This window comes from Lutra lutra, chromosome X, assembly GCF_902655055.1.
Source record: "Lutra lutra chromosome X, mLutLut1.2, whole genome shotgun sequence".
Lineage (NCBI taxonomy): Eukaryota > Metazoa > Chordata > Mammalia > Carnivora > Mustelidae > Lutra > Lutra lutra.
The window spans coordinates 37,346,908-37,371,755 of NC_062296.1; the positions used below are offsets into that span (position 1 = coordinate 37,346,908).

The following is a 24,848-nucleotide window of genomic DNA, read 5'->3' on the forward strand; positions in this document are numbered from 1 at the left end:
AAGACTAGTTTTAAGGGAAATGTAATGATAGTGAATAAAAAGAAAAATGGCAGGCAGACCCTGTACCATAAAGGAGATTGCTGATGCTTTAATGTCCGAATAAGCAGAGCCTCTGGTATGGGTGGCAATTGTGCCGAGCAGCAAATAATTTGTGGGAACCATGGATGGGGTACCATTCATACTCTGAAACTACTGGAAAAGCAAGATTTAACAAAGAATTTTTACTTGATAGTCTAATTTTATTTAGTGTATAGAAGTATACCAGTGGGAAACTACAAAACATTACTGAAAGAAATTAAAGATGACACAAACAAGTGGAAAGACATCTGTGTTCATGGATTGAAAGACTTAATATTGTTAAGATAGCCATATGACCTAAAACAACCTATAGATTCAACACAATTCCTTAAAATCTCTCTACCCACCTCCCCTCTGGTAACCATCAGTTTGTTCTCTATAGTTAAGAGTCTATTTCTTAGTTTCTCTCTCCCCATTTTTTTCCATTGCTCATTTGTTTTGTTTCTTAAATTCCACATATGAGTGAGATTATATGGGATTTCTTTCTCTGACTTATTTTGCTTAGCATGATACTATACTCTAGCTCCATCCAGATGTTGCAAATGGCAAGATTTCATTCTTTTTCATAGCTGAATAATATCCCATGATATATAATGTATTATATATACATGTTAATACATATATATGTATATCCATATACATACACACACACATATATATACAATTTCTTTATCCATCCATCTATTGATGGACCCTTGGGTTGCTTCCATATCATGGCTATTATAAATAACGTTACTATAAACATAAAGGTGCATGTATTCTTTTGAATTAGTGTTTTTGTATTTGGGGGGTAAATACACAGTAGTGCAGTTACTACATACGGTAATTCTAGTTTTGACTTTTTAAAAAGATTTTTTAAATTTATTTATTTTATAGAGAGAGTGGGAAAGTAGGGGGAGGGGTGCTGGGGAGGGAGAGGGAGGGAGAGGGAGAGAATCTCAAGCAAACTCCATGCTGAGTGCAGAGCCTGATACAGAGCTTGATCTCACAACCCTAAGATCATGATCTGAGCTGAAACTAAAGAGTCAGACATTTAACGGATTGAGCAACCCAGGCGACCCTCTGTTTTTAACTTTTTGAGGAAACTACATACCATTTGCAACAGTAGCTGCACCACTTTTCATTCCCACCAATGGTGCATGAGTGTTCCTTTTTCTCCACACCCTCACCAACACTTGTTGTTTCTTTTTATTTTAACCATTCTGACAGATATCTCACTGAAGTTTTGATTTGCATTTCCTTGATGATAAGCGATGCTAAATATCTTTCCATGCATCTGTTGGTCATCTAGATGTCTCTTCTTCTTTTTTTTTTTTAGAGTATTTATTTATTTATTTGACAGACAGAAATCACAAGTAGGCAGAGAGGCAGGCAGAGAGAGAGGAGGAAGCAGGCTCCCCACTGAGCAGAGAGCCCGATGTGGGGCTCAATCCCAGGACCCTGGGATCATGACCTGAGCTGAAGGCAGAGGCTTTAACCCACTGAGACACCCAGGTGCCCCTGGATGTCTCTTCTTTAGAGAAATGTCTGTTCATGTCTTCTGCCCATTTTTAATTACATTATTCATGTTTTAGGCATTTAGTTTTATAAGTTCTTTATATATTTTAGATACTAACCCATTATCAGAGATGTCATTTGAAAATATCTTCTCCCATTCAGTAGGTTTTTAGTTTTGTTGACTGTTTCCTTCACTGTGCAGAAGCTTTTTATTTTGATGTAGTCCCAATAGTTTATTTTTGCTTTTATTTCCCTTGTCGCAGTAGATAAATCTAGAAAAATGTTGCTATGGCCAATGTCAGAGATATTACTGCCTGTGCTCTCTAAAACATCTATGGTTTCAGGTCTTACATTTAGGTCTTTAATCCATTTTTGAGTTTATTTTTATGTATGGTGTAAGAAAGTGATCTAATTTCATTCTTTTGGATGTAGCACACCAGTTTTCCCAATACCATTTATTGAAGAGACTGTCTTTTTCCCATTGGATATTCTTTCCTGCTTTGTCAAAGATTAATTGATCATATAATTATGTGCTTATTTCTGGGTTTTCTATTCTTTGCGTTGATCTATGTGTCTATATTCATATCAGTACCAAACTGTCTTGATCACTACAGCTTTGTAATATAACCTGAAGTCCAGAATTGTGATGCCTTCAGCTGTCCTTTTCTTTTTCAAGGTTGTTTTCGGTTTTATCATGAATGGATGTTGCACTTTGTCAAATGTTTTTTCTGCATCTATTGAAATGATATATGGTTTTTATCCTTTCTTTTACTGAAGTGATGTATCACATTGATTGATTTATGAATATTGAACCACTCTTGCATCCCAGAAATAAAGCCCACTTGCTCATGGTAAATGATTTTTTTAATGTATTGTTGGATTCAGTTTATTAGTATCTTGTTGAGGATTTTTGCATCTATGTTCATCAGAAATACTGGCCTGTAGTTCTCTTTTTTTGTGTGGTTTCTTTATCTGGTTTTGGTATCAGGGCAATACTGACTTCACAGAATAAATTTGGAGCTTTTCCTTCTTCTTCTATATTTTAGACTGTTTGAGAAGTATGGGTATTCAATCTTTAAATGTCTGGTAGAATTTACCTGTGAAGCTGTTTGGTCCTGGACTTTTGTTTGTTGGGAGTTTTTTGATTACTGATTCAATCTCCTTGCTGGTAATTACCAAATTTTCTATTTCTTCGTGCTTCAGTTTTGCTAGGTTATATGTTTCTAGGAATTTATCCATTTCTTCTGGGTTATCTAATTTGTTGGCATATAGTTTTTCATAATATTCTTTTACAATTATTTGTGTTTCTGTGGTGTTGGTTGCTATTTCTTCTCTTTTGTTTGTGATTTTGTTTATTTGAGTCCCCCCCTTTTTATGATGAGTCTGGCTAGAAGTTTATCAATTACTAATTAGGTGGTTTTTAAAAAAATGTCAACAAAATTGACAACCTTTAGCTACATTAGCTAAGAAAATAGAATACCCAGATAAATAAAATCAGATATGAAAGAGCAAATATCATAAACAATGACACAGAAATTAAAAGGATTATCAGAAACTACTATGAACAATTATATGCCAACAAATTGGACAAACAAAAAGAAATGGTTAAATTCCTAAATGTATACAACTTATCAATACTAAATTGTGAAGAAACAGAAAATCTGAACAGAAGCATAGCTAGTAAGGAGATTGATTCAGCCATCAACAAACTCCAAACAAATAAAAACCTAGGCCCAGATGGATTCACTGGTGAATTCTATCAAACAGTAAAAGAAGAATTAACATCTTTTAAAATATTAACTTCATTAAGTTTAATTTTATTTATCTATTTATTTACTTATTTATTTAAAGAGAAAGAGTGTGCAAGCAGGGTGTGACGGGCAGAGGGAAAGGGAAAGACTCTTACACAGACTTTGAGCTCAGCACAGAGCCTGATGAGGGGCTCGATCTCATAACTGTGAGATCATGACCTGAGCCAAAATCAAGAGTCAGATTCCAAACCAATTGAGCCACCAGGTGCCCTGAAAGAATTGACTTTAAATTCACTCTTTAAGTTAAAAACCTTTATTCTTTTTAAAAAATAAGTTCTGAAGCCAATTTTTCTTAAACTCTTCCAAAAAACTGAAAAGGAAGGAACACTTCCAAACTCATTTTGTGAGGTCAGCCCTATCCTGATACCAAAACAAGAAAAAGACACTAGAGGAAATGAAAATTGCAGACCAATTTCTCTGATGAATATAGATGCAAAAATCTTCAAAAATATGAGCAAGCCAAATTCAATAACATATTTTTAAATATTATACACCACAACTAAGTAGGATTTCTCCCTGGGATGTTAGGATGACCCAACATATGCAAATCAATCAATGTGATACACCACATTAACAAATTGGGGGGAGGAATCACATGATCATCTCAACAGATTCAGATTAGGCATCTGACAAAATTCAACACCTTTTCATGTTGAAAAGTTGAGTATTTTATATTCAACAAACTAAGAATAAAAGTAAATTACCTCAAAATAATAAATGTCATGTATAAAAAGTCCACAGATAACATCATACTCAATGGTGAAAAACTGAAAGCTTTCCTCTAAGATCAGGAATGAGACAAGGATACCCAGTGTCACCATTTCTATTCAGTCTAGTTCTAAAAATCCTAGCCAGAGCAATTAGGCAAAATAAATAAATAACATTTAAATCAGAAAGAAAGGAAAATTAGCTTTTTTGTACATGATATAACCTTATATGTAAAAACCCTAAAGACTCCACAAAAATTGTTAGAGTAATTGAATTGAGCATGTACTCTAAATATTTTTATAGGATACAAAATCAACATACAAAAAAATCAGTCAGGGGCACCTGGGTGGCTCAGTGGGTTAAAGCCTCTGCCTTCGGCTCAGGTCATGATCCCGGGGTCCTGGGATCGAGCTCCGCATCGGGCTCTCTGCTTGGCCGGGAGCCTGCTTCCCTTCCTCTCTCTCTGCCTGTCTCTCTACCTACTTGTGATCTCTGTCTGTCAGATAAATAAATAAAATCTCATGAGAGATATCTCATGAGATAAATCTCATGGACTCTGAAAAACAATCTGAGGGGTTTGAAGGGGCGGGGGGTGGGAGGTTGGGGGAACCAGGTGGTGGGCATTGGAGACGGCACGGATTGCATGGTGCACTGGGTAAGGTGCAAAAACAATGAATACTGTTACGCTGAAAATAAATTTAAAAATCAGTCATATTTCCATCTAATAGCAATGAACTATCTGAAAAAAATATTTAGAAAATGATTCCATTAAAATGGAATGAAAATAATAAAAGTTACAAATAAATTTAACTAAGGAGGTGACCGACTTGTATACTATAAATTATACGAAGCATTCCTGAAAGGAATTTAAAGGCACAAATAAATTGCAAGACATCCCATGTTCACGGATTGGAAGACAATACTGTGCAAACATCCACACTACCCAAATCAATCTACACACTGAAAGTGATCCCTTTCAAAATCCTGGTGGCATTTTTATAGAAACAAACAAAAAAATTATCCTAAATTTCATATGAAACCACAAAGGATCTCAAATAGCCAAAAGAATTCTGAGAAAGAAAAACAAAGCTAGAGGCCACACATTTCCTAATTTCAAGACATATTACAAGGTTATAGCAATCAAAACAGTGTGGCACTGGCATAAAGATAGACACATGGGCCAATGGAATAGAACACAGTGCCCAGAAATAAACTAATACACATGTGGTCAAATTATCTTTGACAAGGGTGCCAAGAGTACACAATGAAGAAAGGATAGTCTTTTCAACAAATAGTGTTGGGGAAAGGACATCCACATGCAAAAGAAAAATGGGGCCCTTATTGTAGACCATATGCAAAAATCAGCTCAAAATTAAAGGTTTCAACGTAAGCTCTAAAACTATAAAATGCCTTGAAAAAAGCAGGGCAAAATCTTCATGACATTGGTTTTGGCAATGACTTCTTAAATATGACACTAAAAGCATAGGCAACCAAAGCATAAACAGACAGGTGGGACTACATCAAACTAAAAAGCTTCTGTTCAGCAAAGTTAACAACCAACAGAATGAAAAGACAATCTACAGAATAGAAGAAAATACTTTTAAACCATATATCTGATAAGGTGTTAATATCCAAAATATGTAAGGAACCCTTATAACTCAATAGCAAAAAAATTTTTTTTTAATAATAAATAAATAAATAACAAAATAACTTGACTTAAAACTGAGCAAAGGATTTGGAGAGACATTTTTCCAAAGAAGATATACAAATAGCCAACAGGTATATGAAAAGATGCTCAACATCACTAATTGTCAGGGAAATGCTAATCAAAACCACAATCAAGTATCACCTCACACTTATTAGGATGGCCATTACTTTAAAAAAAAAAGAAAGAACAAGTGTTGGTGAGCATATGGAGAAACTGGAAGCCTTGTACACTGTTGGTGGGAATGAGCAAATGGAAGAGCTGCTATGTAAAACACTATGGCAGTTCCTCAAAAAGTTAACAAAGAAACTACCATATGATCCAGCAATCCCATTTCTGGATATTTATCCAAAAGAACAAAGATCAGGACCTGGAAAAGATATTTGCACTGCCATGTTATTTGCAGCATTATCTACAATAGCCAAGAGGTAGAAATAATCTAAATGTCCAAAGATAGATGAATGGATAAAGAAAATGTGGTATATACATACATTAGAATATTAGTCTGCCATATAAATAGAAATCCTGTCACATTGCTACAACATGAATGAACCTTGAAGACATGCTGAGTGAAATGAGCTAGTCACAGAATAGCAAATACTGCCTCGTTCTGCTTACATGGGGTATCTGAAGTATTCAAACTCAAAGAAACAGAAATTAGAACAACAGAGGTTGCCAGGGGCTGGGCGGAGGGGGAATTAGGGTGCTACTGTTCAATGGGTATAGAGTTTCAGCCATACCAAGATGAGAAAGTTCTAGAAATCTGCCAGACAACTTCATGCCTATAGTTAATACTGTAATGTACACTTAAAAATGTGTTGACAGTGGATCTCATATTACATATTATTTACAGCAATAAAACATATGTGACATGCAGCTAAACCACTGCTGAGCAGGAAATTTATAGCACTAAGTATGTACCTTAGAAAGGAGGAAAAGGGGGCACCTGGGTGGCTCAGTGGGTTAAGCCTCTGCCTTCGGCTCAGGTCATGATCTCAGGGTCCTGGGATCGAGCCCCGCATCGGGCTCTCTGCTCAGCAGTGAGCCTGCTTCCTCCTCTCTCTGCCTGCCTCTCTGCCTACTTGTGATCTCTTTCTCTCTCTCTCTCTCTCTCTCTGTCAAATAAATAAATAAAATTAAAAAAAAAAGAAAGGAGGAAAAGTCTCAAATTAAAAAATCTAACTTCCCATTTTTTAAGAGAAATTTTTTTCCCTTAAAGAGCAAAATAAACCCAAAGGAAGCAAAAGGAAGGAAATAATAGGTAAGACCAGAAATCAACAAGATTGAAAATAAAAATCAATGAAATAAAGAGCTGATTCTTTGAAAAGGTCAATAAAATCAATAACTCTCTAGCAAGAGTGACAAACTGAAAAAAGAGAGAAGATATAAATTAATACCAGAATGAGATAGGGGATATAACTAGAGACTCCACAAACTCCAAAATGATAATAAGGGAATACTACGAACAAATGTACACATATAAATGTTACAATTTAGATAGACTGGACCACTTCCTTGAAAACTGTAAACATATACTCACTCAATATGAAGAAGATAATGTGAGTAGCCCTATGACTAACACAGGAAATTGAATCTCCAGGCCCAGATGGTCACACTGGAGAATTCTTCCAACCACTTGAAGAAGAATTAATAGTGATATTATGCAATCTTTTCCAGAAAATAGAAGAATAAATATTTCCCAACTCTTATAAGGCCAATATTTCCTTAAACTAAGATCAGACAGACTGTACAAAAAATCAGATAACAAGCCAATATCATTCATGAATACAGACACAAAAATCCTTAACAAAATATTAGCAAATTTAATTCTTCAATATATAAAGAAATTTATACACTACATGACCAAGTGGGTTTATTTGAGGGATGAAAGGCTGGTTCAGTATTTGACATTCAATCAATGTAATCCACCTTATTATGACAAAATGAGAAAACTAATATGGTCTAATATCAATTGATACAGAAAAAGCTATTTAACAAAATTCAACACTCATTCATGATAAAAATACTCAGAAAACTGGAAATTGAAAGGGAACTGCCTCAACTTTACTTTTTTAAAGATTTATTTATTTGAGAACAAGAGAGAGTGAGTGGGGAAGGGGCAGAAGGAGAGAATCTCAAGTAGACTCCCCACTGAGCACAGAGCCAGATACAGGGCTTGATCCCAGGACCCATGAGATCATGACCTGAGCCAAAATCAAGAGTTAGACGCTTTATTCACTGAGCCATCCAGTAGGCATTTACCTCAACTTTCAAAAGACGAAAGGAAAGAGGGGCACCTGGGTGGCTCAGTGGGTTAAGCCGCTGCCTTCGGCTCAGGTCATGATCTCAGGGTCCTGGGATCGAGCCCCGCATCGGGCTCTCTGCTCAGCGGGGAGCCTGCTTCCTCCTCTCTCTCTGCCTGCCTCTCTGCCTGCTTGTGATCTCTCTCTGTCAAATAAATAAATAAAATCTTTAAAAAAAAAAGAAGAAGAAAGGAAAGAAAAGAAAAGGAAAGGAAAGGAAGGAAGAAAGAGAAAAGGAAAGGAAGACAGACCTACAGCTAACATCATACTTAATGCTAAAAGACTGGCTGCTTCTTCCCTAAGATTGGGAACAAGGCAAGGGTTCAGCTCTCACCACTGCTATTCAAAATACTGAAAGTCCTAGACAGAACAATAAGGGAAGGAAAAAAAAATAAAATGCATATTGAGTAAAATGGAAGAAATATCATTGTCCCTATTTGCAGATGACAAGGCAGTCTACAAAGAAAATTGAAGCTATCAACCACAACAAACAAACAAACAAACACAAAACAACCTCTTACAACTTGGCAAATTCAGCAACATTGCAGGCTGCAAGATTATCATAAAAAATCATCTGCATTATTATATATTAGCAATGAACACATGGAAACCAAAATTAAAAATACAATACCATGAAGGGTCATTCAAATAAATGAAATATTTATAATTCTCAAAAAATACATACAAGACCTGTATGCTGAAAGTGACACAATGCCAAGAAAAGAAATAAAAGAAAATCTAAATAAATGGAGAGACACTCGCCATTCACGGATTGAAAACACTCAACTTAGTAAAGATACTGTTCTCCCCAAATTGATATACAGGTCTAATATAATGCCTATCAACATTCTGGCAATCTTTTTTAGATATAGGTTAGATTATTCTAAAACGTATAGGAAAAGGAAAAGAAAGAAACAATACTAAAAAAATAATAAAGTAGGAGGAATCACTCTACCCAATTTTTAAATTTATTATAGAGCTACAGTAAATAAGACCCTGGGGTGTGGCAGAGTGACAGACACATAGATAGACACATGAGTCAGAACAGAAAACCCAGAAATAGGCTCATACAAATTCAGTATACTCATTTTTTTTTTACCACAGTACACAAGCAATTCAATGAAGCTAAATCCATAGTTTAAAAAATTAATCTCAACTCAAACCTCACACTATATACAAAAATTACCTGAAAATGGATCATGGACTTAAATGTAAAATGTAACTAGAAAACTTTTGGAAACAATCTAGGAGAAAATCTTTGAGATCCAGGGCTTGAAGAAAAAGAGTTAGAGAGAATGACAAAAGCACAATCCAGAAATGAAAAAGCAAATTGACGAATTGGACATCATCAGAATTACGTTCTTACTATGTAAGAAATCCTATTCATGAGATGAAAAGACAAGCCATAGTCTACTAGAGAATACTTGCAAATTACACATATGACAAAGAACTTGTATCTAGACTATATAAAGAACTCCCAAAACTTGACAGTTAAAACAAACAAACCCAAATAATGCAATTAGAAAATGGGCAAGGTACATAAAGAAACATTTCACTGAAGAAGGTACAGGGATGGCAAATAAACACATAAAAATTTTGACTATGATTAGCCGTTAGAGAAATGCAAATAAAATCACAATACATTTATCAGTCACTATGCACCTATCAGAATGGCTCAACTAAAAACAATGACACTCCCAATAGCAGCAAAGGTGCAAAGAAGCTGGATCTCCCATACACGGCCTGTAGAAATGTACAATGGTATAGCCACTCTGGAAAAATTATCGGTTTCTTTAAAAACTAAACATACACTTTTCATAGGACCCAGCAATTGCCCTGTTGGGTGTTTATATCAGAGAAATAAAAATCTAGGTCTACACAAAATCCTATACTCAAATGTTCATAACAGTTTTATTTGTAATAGCCCCAAAGCAGAAATGACCAAAATGTTCCCTCAATACAAGAAGGAGTGAACCTGACCCTAATTTTAATATATCCAAGGCATGGAATACTTCTCAGCAATAAAAAAGAAGAAACTATTGTTACACTTATCAACTTGGATGGCTTTGAGGTAAAATTATGAAGTAAAAAAAATGGAAAAATCACATATTTTATGATTCTATTAATATAAAATTCTCAAAATTACAAAATTATAGAGAAGAACACATTAGTATTTGTCAGGGGTATGGATGATGGGAGTCAGTGGTAGGCGTGGCCTTAAAAGGTAGCTTTCTAGTGACAGAATATTTCTGTATCTTGATTGTCATGATGGTTACACAAATCTACTCATGTGACAAAGTGACAGAGAACTGTACACACACATCATTTCAACATCAATTTCCTGCTTTTCATATTGTATTATGACATAAGATGTAATGATTGGGACAAACTGGATGAAGACTATATGGAATTTTTTGTACTATTTTTGCAATGTGTATATCTTTTATTATTGACTTTCAGAAAGTTAAAAAAAGAAACCATAATAAAATAACTGAGAAACAAGAATGTGGAAGCTAAAACCCAAGGAAGAAGTAAATAAAACATTTTATTATGATAGTCGGTTGTACGAAGGGATCGATTTTAAATGGGGAAGGTGTACATAGGCCAGTGACATGCAATACCAAAGACATTTCTCTGTAACATCAAAACATGTGCTGAAAAAATATTACAGCCACAGATTAAAACATCTCCTCTAAAACCGGGCAACTGGCAATTGTGAAGTGTTTGCAATACGCCACATAAAGGAATTACATCTTCAAACAATGCATTATGAATGGCAAAGTGTCTTCAGGCCAGTTGTTCAAACTTTACCCAGTAAGTGGTAGGGATAGAGGAGTTTCATTCTGGACAACCCACAACCTATTCCTGGGACTGTTAACAGTTCACTGATTTGCATTCACCCTGTGTAAGGTGTCCTGAAGTATGTTTCACTAAAGAATACATTCGTTTCCAGTTGTGCTATGAAAAAAAAAAATATTTGCCTGAGTAAATATTTAATGATAATTAGGAAAGGGCACCCAGGGGGAAATTGCCTCTCTCTGCCCTGTCCAAAATGATAACCACTAGCCACATGAAGCTGTTCAAATTTAAAATAATTAAAATTAACTGAAATTTAAAATTTACTTCCTAGACACATTTCAAGTGCTCAATGTGACTAGCAGCTGTTGTGAAAATTAGTAAAGGAAAACATCAGTAAAATGGAGTCAAGAGGCCAGAAGCTGGAGCTCTCATACCCTATCACTGTCAATCGCAGATCCCCAACAGGAAGAGACCTATTTTGTATTCCCAACAGGAAGAAGCCTCACTTTCCTATCCCAGCAGGAGGAAGAGAGATTTTCTCCTTGGGTGCAAATGGCCCAGCCAATGAGAGACTGTCACAACTCAACCAGTAAAAGGCCAGTACACTTCAAACTCCCAGTTTACTCCAATGGTTTTTTTGTGTATAACAGTTCCTCTCAACTCCCCCACTTCCTGGATAAAACCACATTCCTCTTCCTTGTTCTCCAGATTTGCCTGTGGTTTTGCTGTAGCTTGTGCGTCCTGAACTGTGATTCTCTGCTATTCCTGAATAAACCCATTTTTGGTTAAAATAACTGGCAGTTTTATTTTTAAAGTAAACACTACCATACTAGAACAGCATAGATACAGAACTTTTCCATCATCACAAATAGCTCCATACAAGAGCACTGCTCTCGAGCATGAAAAACATGTCATTTTCTTTCCATCAGAGGTAGCCTTAATAACCCAAAAACCTATAGGAATTAGTGTTACATTATCTGAGGTTTTCATTTATACATGATTTGATTTTCAGCAATATTGAGCACTATGTTGTAGTGGTTAGGTGCTAGGGCATTAGGCCTGGATTTCAATTTTAGCTCCAACTTTGACTAAACTGTGTGGCCTTAGGCATGTTAGATTACTTCAATTCTCTGAACCTGCATTCTCATTTTTAAATAAATGAGGATTGGAGAAATAATAGTTCCCACATCCTAGGGCTGTTGTGAAGGATTAAATCAGATATAAGACCAGTATCTGACACATAAATGTTAGTTATTCTTAGCCTTATTATGTCCAGAAGATGAATCTGGCTTGTTCTAGGACCTACAATCTAGGTGACCATGTAGAAAAGGCAACAGGAAATAATCATACAAGCAGCAAGGGAGTCAGTCCCTAACAGGGGCCTCCTTTGACTCTTGATAGATAAACAGTCATCATCTTGTTCCTCTATAACTTGGGGCCAGAGACAAAAGAAACATTTTCCCTTATAGATCTGTCTTTCAACCTTCAAAAAGTCAAGAGTTACCTTACCCTTAGCCTCAAAGGACTCAGAACTGAAAGTTAACTCCATGTGGTATCAAAAGAAAAAATAAAATAAAAAAAATTAATTAATTAAATAAAATTAAAATAAAAGTACAAGACACCATCTATAAAAGAAGATAACCCAAACAAGTCACTCAGTAGGATTACTCAGAGTTGTTTTCCCAGCTGTTCTTAGCAATCAAATGGAATTCCTTGATGTATTATTAAGGTAAATTGTTACTATATTCAATCCTATGTGAATACCACAAACCAGCCTGCTGTATCTCTGTAATCAACAAGATATTTATTGAACACATACTATGAATATGACAATCACTCTACAACCCCCATCAGCAAACTGCATCTAGTAGGCTAAATTAAATCCACTCATGTTTTTCATCTGGGAAACTAAGAGGAATGATTTTTACATTTTTAAACTGTCAGACAAACTGCCTTCAGCCACTGTTATCAAACACTGAATGGCTCTGGAAATGAGCTTTCACTGCAGACTCGGTAATGTTTCTTAATTCAATCTAAAATAACAAGGCAAGGGGCACCTGGGTGGCTCAGTGGGTTAAGCCTCTGCCTTGGGCTCAGGTCATGATCTCAGGGTCCTGGGATCCAGCCCTGCATCAGGCTCTCTGCTCAGCAGGGAGCCTGCTTCCCCCCTCTCTCTGCCTGCCTCTCTGCCTATGTGGGATCTCTCCATCAAATAAATAAATAAATCTTTAGAGAAAATAAAATAACAAGGCAAAACGGCATTTCTTTGTGAAACTTACATTATAGGAAAGTCATCTCAACAACTACTACTGTTTGAACCAAAAGTAATGTCAACATGCTTTATATACTTCCCATAACAAGTCAAAACAAGAAAATCACAATGATACACCACTTCACACCCTCTAGAATGGCTATAATAAAAGAGACAGACATTTACAGTTCTGGTAAAGAGATGGAGAAATTGAAACCATCATACATTGCTGGTGGAAATGTAAAATGGTGCAGCTGTTGTAGAAAAGTTTGGCAGTTCTTCACAAAGTTAAACAGAGCTGCCCTGTGGCCTAGCAATTCAACTCCTAGATATGTAGCAAGAGAAATGAAAACACATGTCTGCACAGAAGCTTGCACACGAATGTTTATAGGAGCATTATTCATAACAGCCAAAAGGTGGAAACCACTCAAATTCCCATCAACTGATGAACCGAAAAATGAAATATTGTGTAGCCATACAATGGAATATTATTCAGCTATAAAAAGGAACAAAGTATTGATACATAGTAAAATTTGGATAAAGGTCAAAAACATGCTAAGTGAAAGAAGGCAGACCCAAAAGACCACATATCATGTCTTTCTGTTTGTATGAAAACTCAGAAAACAAAAATCCACAGAAACAGAAAATAGATTATTGGTTGGGAGTAGCAATGGGGAGTGACTGAAAACGGGCACAAGTTTTCTTTCGGGGGTGATGGAAATCTTTTAAATAAGATTGTGTTGATGGTAACACAACTCTAAAGTACATTAATAATAAACTGTACACTTTAAAACATGTAGAACACCAAAAGCGTGATTCACAAAAGAAAAAATTATGAATTGGACCTCATCAAAATTCAAAACCTTTGCACTTCAAAAGACACCATTAAGAAAATGAAAAGGTTGGGGCGCCTGGGTGGCTCAGTGGGTTAAGCCGCTGCCTTCGGCTCAGGTCATGATCTCAGGGTCCTGGGATCGAGTCCCACATCGGGCTCTCTGCTCAGCAGGAAGCCTGCTTCCCTCTCTCTCTCTCTGCCTTCCTCTCCGTCTACTTGTGATCTCTCTCTGTCAAATAAATAAAATCTTTAAAAAAAAAAAAGAAAATGAAAAGGCAAGCAACAGTCTAATAGAAAATATCCACATATCATATATCTGGCAAGGACTTGTATCTAGAATGTAAAAACAATTCTTACAACTGAACAATAAAAAGACGATAAAGATAATAATTCAAAAATGGGAAAAATATGTGAACAGACACCTCACCAAATAAGATACACAACTAGCTAATAAGCACACAAGACAATGCTCATCATCAATTGTCATTAAGGAAATACAAATTACAACCACAATGAGTTATCATTTCACACTCATTTAGAATGGCTATGATAAAAAGACAGACAATAACAAATGTTGGCAAGGATTTGGGGAAACAGAAACCCTCCTACATTGCTGGGGAAAAGCAAATAGTATGACCACTTTGGAAAACAGTTTTGCAGTTTCTTGAAAAGTTAAACATAAATTTGCCATATGTTCCAGTAATTCCACCCTTAGGTATCTACCAATAAGAAATGAAAATTGGGGAGGGTATGTGCTATGGTGAGTGCTGTGAAGTGTGTAAACCTGGTGATTCACAGACCTGTACCCCTGGGGATAAAAATATATTATATGTTTATAAAAAATAAAATTAATAAAAAAAAAGAAATGAAAACATAGGTCCACGGGAAATCTTGTGCACACATGTTCTTAGCAACTAATATTAGTAGTAATAGCCAACAACTGGAAACAACCTATCAACTAGGGAGTAGACAGGAAAAGTGTGTTATATCCACAAAATAGAATATTATTTGGCAATAAAAAATTAATGAGGTAAGGATACATGCTACAATATGGATGAACTTTAAAAATATCATGCTAAGTGAAAGAAGCCAGGCACGAAAGACCACATATTGTAAGATTTTATTTAGATGAAATGTCAAGAATAGGCAAATTTATAGAGACAGAAAGTAGATTAGTCGTTACCTGGGGATGGGAGAGGGAATAAGGATTAACTATAAATGAGCATGAAGGATCTTATTGGGGGAATGAAAATTTTCTAAAACTGTTTATGGGGATGGCTGCACCACTCAGAAAAGTTACTAAAAATCACTTAATTATACATTTGAACCGAGTGACTTTTATGGTATGTAAAATACATTTCAATAAAGCTGTTAAAAACAGGAAAAGAACAGTAGGGGAAACTGGATGAAGGGTACACAGGAAGTTTGTACTACCTTTGCGACTTTTCTGTAAAGCTAGAGCCATTCTGAAATTTTAAAAATTAAATAAAAATTAACAAGAATATGTTTGTGGGCCGATATAAGTATATGGCAGTACCTACCATTGTGAAGAGACATTTACAAAGATGAGATAAGAAAATTCCATTACAGAGCAGCATTAACAGATGAACACTTGATGTGATTATTAAGATGGGGAACCCTGACTGCGAGCCCCAATTAAACAAAATGTATTCCCCCCCCGCCAAAAAATTCCAATATTTCTATTAGTAGTCTTGTGTAACAAAAAACAGCACCCAACTATCGTTTTATTTTGGATTTCATCAGTAATCACTTGTTGAAATTTGTTTTCTCTCTTGTTATATAAGTGCATGCAAATTATCCACAATTTCACCTTTTGGACTGCAACGCCTAAAGTATTTACTATCTGCGCTTCACAGAAAGTTTGCCAAGCCCTGTTCTACACCATAACAGGATAAATATAAACATAATCAGTCTCTTTCTTGAGTGTATTCTTATCATTACCTAGTTTTGGCATAAGGCCCTCTTGGATATGTCCTATAAAGGATAAGCCTTGCATCTCTTCTGCTTATGGCAGTATTTGGGATTTCCATAAATAGAAACACTATTAGCTTAATATTTCTAGCAAAGCCTTGATGTCATTGTTATTATCATGACATTAAAGGGCCAACACCATACCACAGTATGAAGATGACTCTCATCAAGTTGTGATGTCACCAGGACATGGACTCACCGAGGTCAACTAGATATCAAGTGGCTCCCATGGCCTCACACCCTGCCTTTGGCATCACCCTGGCACATCACCTTACTACGGAGTCATATACTATCACTGCTGTGACAGAATTCTGCCCTGATGCCACTCTGCCGAGATGTCGGACTAATTAACCCCTACTTCTTTCCACTCCTTTGGCGGCGGCAGGGAGGGGGAGGGTAGCCACAGCCACCCGCACGAGCCCAGGAGGCAGTCCTCAGATCCTACCGTTGTCCCTTCCGCCTGCCACGGCAGGTCAGGGCCCCCGTGGGACAGGACCTTTCGGCTCCCATAACTCTCTTGCCAGGACCCCACACCCGTTTCTTGTGGCCGACTCAATGGCCCATTAGCGACCACCCACCCCGGTTCCACACGAAGCCGCTCCCCGTACCTGACTCCATTCTCCAGCTGTCATCCTGGGCCAATTCCACCGGCCACTTGACTACGGCGGCCGCAAAGGACCCTGGGACCTGTAGTTCCGCGCTGCTAGGGGCTGAGTCGGTGAGAGTGGCAAAGACGCCTCCCCGCCCGGAACTGCGCTCAAACTGCAACTCCCAGAGGCGCCCCGGGGTGGAAAAGAAGCAAAGGAACGAGGAAGACCAGTGATTGGTGGTACTCTGCCGGCTCTTTTGATTGGCAGTCGTAACTGGCGACGTGAGGCGGTCGTGGATCGCGCTTCACGGAGATCCTGGGAAAGAGACATGGAGGGGTGTGTGTCCAACCTAATGGTCTGCAACCTGGCCTACAGCGGAAAGCTGGAGGAGTTGAAGGAGAGGATCCTGGCGGATAAATCCCTGGCTACTAGGACTGACCAGGTAAAGCAGCGCAGAGGCCTCTCCGCATGTGGTGGCGTTGACGAGGCCCAACGTGGCTGCCTGGGCCAGCCCAAGGGAGGCCGGTTCCATAAGGACCAGATCCCCGCCTCCGCCGCCCCATCTTTAGACGGGGTCACCCTAGGACTCGGAATCGGGGCGGCAGGAGCGAATCCCGCAAACCTCAAATATTTTGGGGAGGAGGGCGGGTACTTAGCTCCCTGAATTTTGAATATTTCTAGAACGTTTACCGCGTTTCTCAGAAGTGCCCAATCTTTGAGCTGCCCGTGGAGGAAAGCTTTTTTTTTTTTTTTTTCCTTTAATGGGTTTCTTTACTTTTTACTAGTCGTTTTATTCCATGAAACACGTGTAACCAGACGCCAGTTCTGTGCCGGGCAGTTTACTAGGAGCTGGGGATACAGCCGAGTGGAAGAAGCAGACGTTAGTAACGTAACCCCAAATCGTACGTCCAGTAACAAATTGTAGTGACTGCTCTGGAGAGCAGTTTACGTGGTGCTTTCAGAACACAGAACGGCAGGACCTGACTTAATCTCCCTTAGAAGAGCGAATGTTGTGATAATTGAAAAGGTATTGCGAAGGAGGGAAGGTTAGTTAGATCTTGAAGGTTGAGTGGGATTCTCCTGGGGGAGTGAAGGGGCATTCCTAGGCAGAGGCAGACCAAAAGTGAATGAACTTTGGGAAGTGTTTCTGCTCTTCTGCTCAAAGGACCCTCGTGCTTTGACCCCAAGTTTCTAGAAAGATTCACGGTGACCTCAGCAAGCCAACAAATATTTATAGATTGCATTCTGTATGACAGGTACCATTCTAAGCACTTATCAATACAGTGTCAGGGATCTGCAAATCTCCATTTTGTGTCTTTCGGAAGAGCAGAAATCAGGAGACTGACTTCTGGAACTTCCCTTTATTGTGCAACCTGAAAATGGCTTTACCTTTACCTAATTTACCTTCGTGATGGTCTGATAATATTTAATACTTGAAATTTAAGTTAATAATGTCAAATTAAGATTTAGTAATCTGTTCTTCACTGAGTCAATGGAATAAAAAAGAGGAAAGCTATTCCAGGTCAGGAAACTTAAGAACCAAGGCTCATACGCAAATTACGGGCCTTGTGTGGAGCCTGATTGAAACAAGCCAGCTATTAAAAATCACTTGGAGGACAACTGGGGAAATCTGAATACTGACTGAGTTTTAGATTTTATAAAGGAGTTAGTATTAATTTTGATAGGTGTGATAATGGCCTCCTGGCTATCTATGTAGGACAGCATCCTTATTCTTTAGATACTGAAATATTTAGGGATGAAAAATCATGATATTTAGAATTTGTTTTTTAAAAATTACCTCATCAGGAAAAAAAAACCTGAAGAAATAAAGTAAGGCAAATATGGCAAAATATTAAATCTAGGTAATAGGCATATGGGTTTCTGTTACAGTATCTATTTTTATGTGTTTGAAATTCTTTTGTAATAAAATTTAAAATACCACTTTCTTTTCCATAGAGCTAAGAAGTACAGCTGTCACTGCAAAAAAACAAATTCCCGGGTCGCCTGGGTGGCTCCGTGGTTAAAGCCTCTGCCTTCCACTCAGGTCATGATCTCAGGGTCCTGGGATTGAGCCCCGCATCAGGCTCTCTGCTCAGCAGGGAGCCTGCTTCCCTCTCTCTCTGCCTGCCTCTCTGCCTACTTGTTATCTCTGTCTGTCAAATAAATAAATAAAATCTTTTAAAAAAATGAAAAAAAAACAACAACAAAAAAACCCCCAAATTCCCTTTGAGAAACACAACTAACTCCTGACTTATTTTTTTAAAAGTAATGTTGCTGTCTAATTTTGAGTGTGGTAATCTTTTTAAATATATAGATAATCTCAGCTAGTTTTATGATCATTTCTTTCCCATAAGATTCGTTCATTCTTTCCAGAGCATCTAGAAATACCAGCATCAGACAGAGGTTTGTGGACCGGCTTCACCATTTGCTAGCTATGTGACCTTGGATAAGTTGCCTACCCTGAGGAGTCTTAGTTTCCTCATCTGGAAAATGGGGATAATGTCCAATGTCTAGGATCCTGGACATTAAATGAGACGATGACTGCAGAACTCTCAGCAGAGTGCCTGGCATAACAGTACATAAATAATGTCATAGTAAATAGAGCTGTGTTCCTGCCATAGCGGCGAAATCAGTCTTGTGCTCGACTGCTTTCAAGACTGTGTTCTGCCCAGAATTAACATTCATCATTGGATTCTCCCCCATGTTACTGAAACCTTGTTCTCTCTTACGACACTAAGTAATATGGTATAAAGTTACCTACCCCAGGATCCTGTGCTCTCCATTTCTTATTTCCAAACTATAGGCTTGCTGGCCCCAGTGTTAATCTTTTTCTGCTTTCTTGCCTTCCTTCTTCTATTTCTCTTCAAGAATATCGATCGTCTTGCTTCTGTCTTTCCCATGCAGGACAGCAGAACCGCGTTGCACTGGGCATGCTCAGCCGGACATACAGAAATTGTGGAATTCTTGCTGCAACTTGGAGTGCCAGTGAACGATAAAGATGATGTGAGTCCTAGGCAGAGTTGATAAAGGCCTGGTTATCTTTAGACTCCAGACTGGTATTTACGGAGGACTGCCTATCAAGCTCACAGACAAAATTGTAACCTTTATGACTAGGCAGTTAGTTACAGCAGGGCCCCGGTGACCTCACACAAGTCTTTGGGTGCATTATTTTAGAATGTTGGTTCTGCCACTCAGACCCCATAAGTTAAGGTTAATGTGTAGATTAAGGCTACAAGACTACAGATCCTTTTTATTATGTTGGAAAGCTTTTTTGTGTGTGAGCATTGCCTGAATACTCAGGGCCTGAATATCCTTTTGTTGTTGTTATACAGAGATTTATTGTAATGGTATTGGTTATATTAGGATAAAACTTGGTGAAGAATAAGGATAGAAATGTTTTGTAGGCAAGTTCCTTTTCAAGGATGCTCCCTGAAGGAATATTTATAATAGCAAAGAAATAAAAACGGTTCAGTGTAGACCTGGTTGACTATAGTGGGAATAGCCATATTAATAAAACGGTATGCAACTAATAAAGTCAAGAATCCAAAGAAGGATGTAGAAAATTCTCATAAGACAAGAAGTGGACATTGTGGGAACTTTATATCCTATAATCCCAATTGGAAAACGCATTAGAATTACACCTGTATCATTCTTTCTGTGTTATAGGATTATGGGTGGTTTGGTGTCCCTTCTGTATACATCTGCTCTCCAAATTTTTCGCGGTGTTTAATGAGGGGAAAAGAAGGTCACTTTTTTTTTTTTTTTAACCATTCACACACAGCTCTTTGTAAACCGTACCTACATGTCAGCATTAATCCCTGTGCCTTTCCCCCCCTGGTTTTCGTACTGCCTACCTCTTTCATAGGCAGGCTGGTCTCCTCTTCATATTGCTGCTTCTGCTGGCCGTGATGAGATCGTAAAAGCCCTTCTGGGTAAAGGTGCTCAAGTGAATGCTGTCAACCAAAATGGCTGTACGCCCCTGCATTACGCAGCTTCCAAAAACAGGCATGAGGTAGGCCTCCGTTCCTTGCTGCTCCTCTTGAGCTCTGAACCTGTACATGAGCACAACTAGATGTCTGCATTGTTTTTTTCCCTTGGGGTTCCAGATCGCTGTCATGTTACTGGAAGGCGGGGCTAATCCAGATGCTAAGGACCATTATGAGGCCACAGCAATGCACCGGGCGGCAGCCAAGGGTAACTTGAAGATGATTCATATCCTTCTGTACTACAAAGCATCCACAAATATCCAAGACACTGAGGGTAACACTCCTCTGTAAGTGACAAGTAGCAGTCATCTGTCCTCTCCTTGACATTAGCCTGCTTGCACTAATTCTCACACATCGCTTCTTTTTTTATTCTGCTTATAATCATAATACATGTGTATGACAAAAAATTTGGAAATACACATAAGTATAAGGATAAAAGTTAAAATTACCTATGTACTTTTCATGTATTTCCTCCCATTCTTTGTATGCAAATGTGCATATTTAAAAAAATTTTTTTTGCAAAATTGGGATCATACTATGTATGTAATTACATTGTGTTCCTTTAACCTCAGTATATTGTGAGCGTTTTCCAATGTCATTAAATTTTTTTTATTTAATGTTTTTAAAACATTTTTGAATGGCTCTATACAGTTCCATTTTATGGATGTGCCAGAATTTAATCATTCCTCTGACTGTATGTTTAAGCTTTTTTGAGTTTTCCATGAATATAAATCATGCTACATTGATCAAGTTTATACAAAAATCTATGGCCATATTGTTGATGATTACCTTAGTATAGACTCCTAGAAGCAGGACTGCCGAGTCAACAAATAGACACATTTTGAAATTGTTGCTATGTATTGTCAGATTGCTTCCAGAGGAGTTGTGTCATGGTACCCACCCCCCAACAGCAGGTTTGAGAGTGCCTATTACCCCCTCACCAACACTGAGAATAACCTTCTGTTCTATCAGACGTGGTGTTTCAAAGTTGTCATTTGTGTTTTTATTATCAGCGAAGCGTAACATCTTTTAATGTTTCCACCTAATTGGATTTCTTCTCCAAATTAAAACCTTTCATGTGTCCCTTTCTCTGCTTTCGGGGAATTAATTTATTTCTTGTGATTTTTTTAAGTGCCCTCAACTTGATATACTAGAAATATTAACTTGCTATGTTAGTCGAAACTGTTTTTGCCAGTTTTTCTTTTCATGTTCATTTTTTTTTTTTTTTAAGAACAGAAGTTTTCAGCTTCTAAGTAGTCAGATCTGTTAATCTTCCCTCATGACTGGAAAGTCCTTTCTCACCCTGAAATTAAAGATTTACCTGTATTTTATTGGAGGCTTTAAAAAAATTGCATTGGTTTTGGTTGAGAGTTACCGTTCTTCATGTAACTCAGGTCCATCTGGAATTGATTCATGCGTATGACCTGAGGCCACCGTCTGCCTTGATATTTTTTTTTGGCAGTACGTGGCTACTTTTCTTCCTTAGTGAGTGGTGACTTTTTTGAACCAGAAATTCTGAGTCTCCTTTTTAATCTAAAATGAGATTCAGTCTTTTGCGAGTATGATTTTCTTAACTCTTCGTTTTAAAAAAATCTTTTCTCTGGTCCCGAGTGACTCTGTTTAGAAAGACTTGCACATTCTAGCTCTTTTCTCCGTAACAAGGAAGAAACCTAGGAGTCAGGCAGGACAGGGTCCCGGGAAAAGCCTAGGATTTAGGGAGAGCTAGATGCTGTTTACTCTATTCAAACTCAGCCATTTAATCAACTATGTTAAATACTTAACATTAAGTAACTTGGAAAAGTAACTTAACCTTCCTAAGCCTTAATTTCCACATCTGTAATATGAGGATTGTAATTCCTTCCTCACTAGATTGTTGTGCGGCTTAAATAACATGACAGGTAAAGCACCTGTTACCCTGCCTAATAAACCGTTAAGTGCCTACAAGGTTTCCCCTTCAGTTACCGCCCAGCCATGTCAACATAGGTAAGGACTTCAACCTCTGCCACAATTTCAGCTGTAAATTGAGGATGATTACCACCATGTTAACTTACAAGGTGGCCGTAAGGATCAAATGAGATAACACCTTTTAAACTGCTTTTTCAAAATTCCAACCACACAAATTGCTATTAGCAGATTATGAGCTGGGGCTTTTCTAAATCGTAGCCCTGAAGTATTGAGTGCCTTTGGGGCAAACTACTCTAATCTCCCTAAAATATGGATGCTGTTCTTAGGCTGGCATAGATCCCTTCTTCAACTGTCATGTGTCCAGAATTAGGATAAATGATTTGATACCATGAGGCCATTCCATGGAATTTTAGCTTACCAACAGTCTTTCCCATGCAAATCGATCTTCCTTTCCTGATTAAATATTCTAATATTATACCACCTAGTAATATGCCATTCATACCACCTCTCAGGAACTCCTCATGGTTACCTACAATCAGTAGGGAGTAATCAGTCTTTGTGGTCCTCAATTTCAGACACTTAGCCTGTGACGAGGAGAGAGTGGAAGAAGCGAAACTGCTGGTGTCCCAAGGAGCAAGTATTTACATTGAGAATAAAGAAGAAAAGACACCCCTGCAAGTGGCCAGAGGTGGTCTGGGTTTAATACTCAAGAGAATGGTGGAAGGTTAAGCAGCTTGGATGTATTATTCCTGTGTATGTTCTGTGATTGTCCTAGTGTCCTGGAAACTCATATCCTTGTGCACAAGCCATCATCTGTGAATGATGAAGTGTTTTCGTCTTCAAAGTCTTAAAACATGTTGAATATTGTTCCTGCTGAGGTCTTTGTTCTAAGCTTACAGCTAGCTTGCCCGACATTGAATAACTGTTGGGATTGTTCTACTCTTGTTGTACATTACTTTGTACCGAATTCGGGTTAATTTTGAGTTAGTTGGTTCTGTGGCTGTGATGAGTCTTCAGCACCCTCCCCTCTGAGGCAGAACAACTCCAATAGCACCAAGCCATTTGTTCTGTCACATGTTTCTAGGTAGGTTCTTGAATGTTCCACTGTCCAGTTGAAACACATCCTGACTTTTCTCTCAAGCTTACTCAGAGGCCTATACCAAAAATTTCTGTTTTTTCAACAATACACTCTAGTTTTATTTTTGTTATGGAACACGTATGTATTTTAAAGGACCAGATTTTCAGTTGGAGGGCATGCTATCCAAGTTCAGAATTCCTAAACACTAAAATAATGCAGAATAAGAGCCGGTGTACTCATGTATCTTTTTAATGAGCTTGTTCCCTCCAAAATAAAATGTATTTTTAAAACAGAAGTTTTAAAGTACCTGTATTAAGTTATCCTGTATTGGGAAGAAATGTCAAACCCGCTAATGTGATATGTAACAAAAATGTATTTTGATTTGTATTCCAGAAACAAAAAATAAAATGTTGAGAGAATCTCCCAGTTTCTCTTTCAAGTCAGTTAGACGTCCCATGTAAGCCTTAAAATCCTTCACAAAGACATTTTTCAGTTTTTGCTAGCTCTGAAGTCAATAAAATTAGTGAAGCTTGAGCTGCAGCTAAAATCTTTAAAAATAGTAATCTTCTGAATTGCTAATTAAGTGTGGACCAAAAGAAAGTAAGTGTGACCTTGATCTCAATTTAGGGAACCAGCGTAAATGATTGCTAGTCATAAAATCTAATGAACTCCAAGTGACTCTTCAAATTATTTTTTTAATTTGAATCTCATGCTGCAAATATTGCTTGAAATCAGTAATCCCGGTGAGCCCACAAACTTGCATTAATTGTGGGTCAGGCTTAACGGCCAGTAGTTGAAATGAGTTCTGTAAACATGAATGGTGTCATTGATAATGTAAAACCTGTACATAAATATTTTGAGCGCTGATCATTACAGATATTAATCAGGGAAGCATCTTATGCAATGAAATGTTTGTTTATTGAATGCCAGGGATAGAATTAATGACAGAGGAAATCATTTCTTTACAGTGGTTTTTAGTGGTAAAGAGAGAGTAAAGTTGTATTTAATTGAATTGGGCCTGTTAGGTCTGAAGGCATTTACTCTTTATAAACACTGACTTTATGTCTAAGGTAATCGGCTTTGTGGGTGTGAAAGAGAATGGATCTTAGTTCTTTAGTAAGACACAGATGGAACCAAGCCTCAGTTAATTTGTAGGCTACTGGAATTTTATAAATATAAACTAATAATTATAAGGATATTAATGGCCCTGGATATTGATCAGATTGTTATCTGTTCATATAGGAAACCCAACAGAGATGAATCTGATTCAAGGTCAGCAGGTTTTACAGTTGCTTCCAAATGAACCCCAG

The 24,848-nt window shown here is 37.6% G+C and overlaps 2 protein-coding genes across 3 annotated transcripts in view; one reads left to right on the top strand and one right to left on the bottom strand.

The window, feature by feature from the left end:
* ATG4A (autophagy related 4A cysteine peptidase) overlaps window positions 1-16,729 on the bottom strand; it is a 52,016-nt gene extending 35,287 nt beyond the window's left edge. Inside the window, exon 1 of the mRNA XM_047715191.1 lies at window positions 16,588-16,729. Within this exon, the coding sequence (XP_047571147.1) occupies window positions 16,588-16,597 (10 nt within the window). The 5' untranslated portion in view covers window positions 16,598-16,729. The remainder of the gene's footprint in view (window positions 1-16,587) is intronic.
* Window positions 16,730-16,839: 110 nt separating this feature from the next.
* Window positions 16,840-23,959, top strand: PSMD10 (proteasome 26S subunit, non-ATPase 10). 2 transcript variants are annotated; one of them, XM_047715197.1, is made up of 5 exons: window positions 16,840-17,011; window positions 19,474-19,572; window positions 20,435-20,581; window positions 20,676-20,763; window positions 23,036-23,178. In XM_047715197.1, exons 1-5 carry the CDS (start codon window positions 16,898-16,900, stop codon window positions 23,041-23,043), a joined length of 456 nt encoding a protein of 151 aa, XP_047571153.1. In that variant the 5' UTR covers window positions 16,840-16,897; the 3' UTR covers window positions 23,044-23,178. The 2 variants fall into 2 exon arrangements, with proteins under 2 accessions (XP_047571153.1, XP_047571152.1); XM_047715196.1 differs by having other exon boundaries at window positions 16,841-17,011; window positions 20,676-20,842; window positions 23,036-23,959.
* The last annotated feature ends 889 nt before the right edge of the window (window positions 23,960-24,848 follow it).

Excerpts from the sequence above, each read along its gene's own strand:
- PSMD10 (XM_047715196.1), top strand. The coding sequence starts at position 16,898 with ATGGAGGGGTGTGTGTCCAACCTAATGGTCTGCAACCTGGCCTACAGC. Across the intron at positions 17,012-19,473 it reads TGGCTACTAGGACTGACCAG|GACAGCAGAACCGCGTTGCA; the intron begins GTAAAGCAGCGC and ends TTTCCCATGCAG. Across the intron at positions 20,582-20,675 it reads CTTCCAAAAACAGGCATGAG|ATCGCTGTCATGTTACTGGA; the intron begins GTAGGCCTCCGT and ends TTGGGGTTCCAG.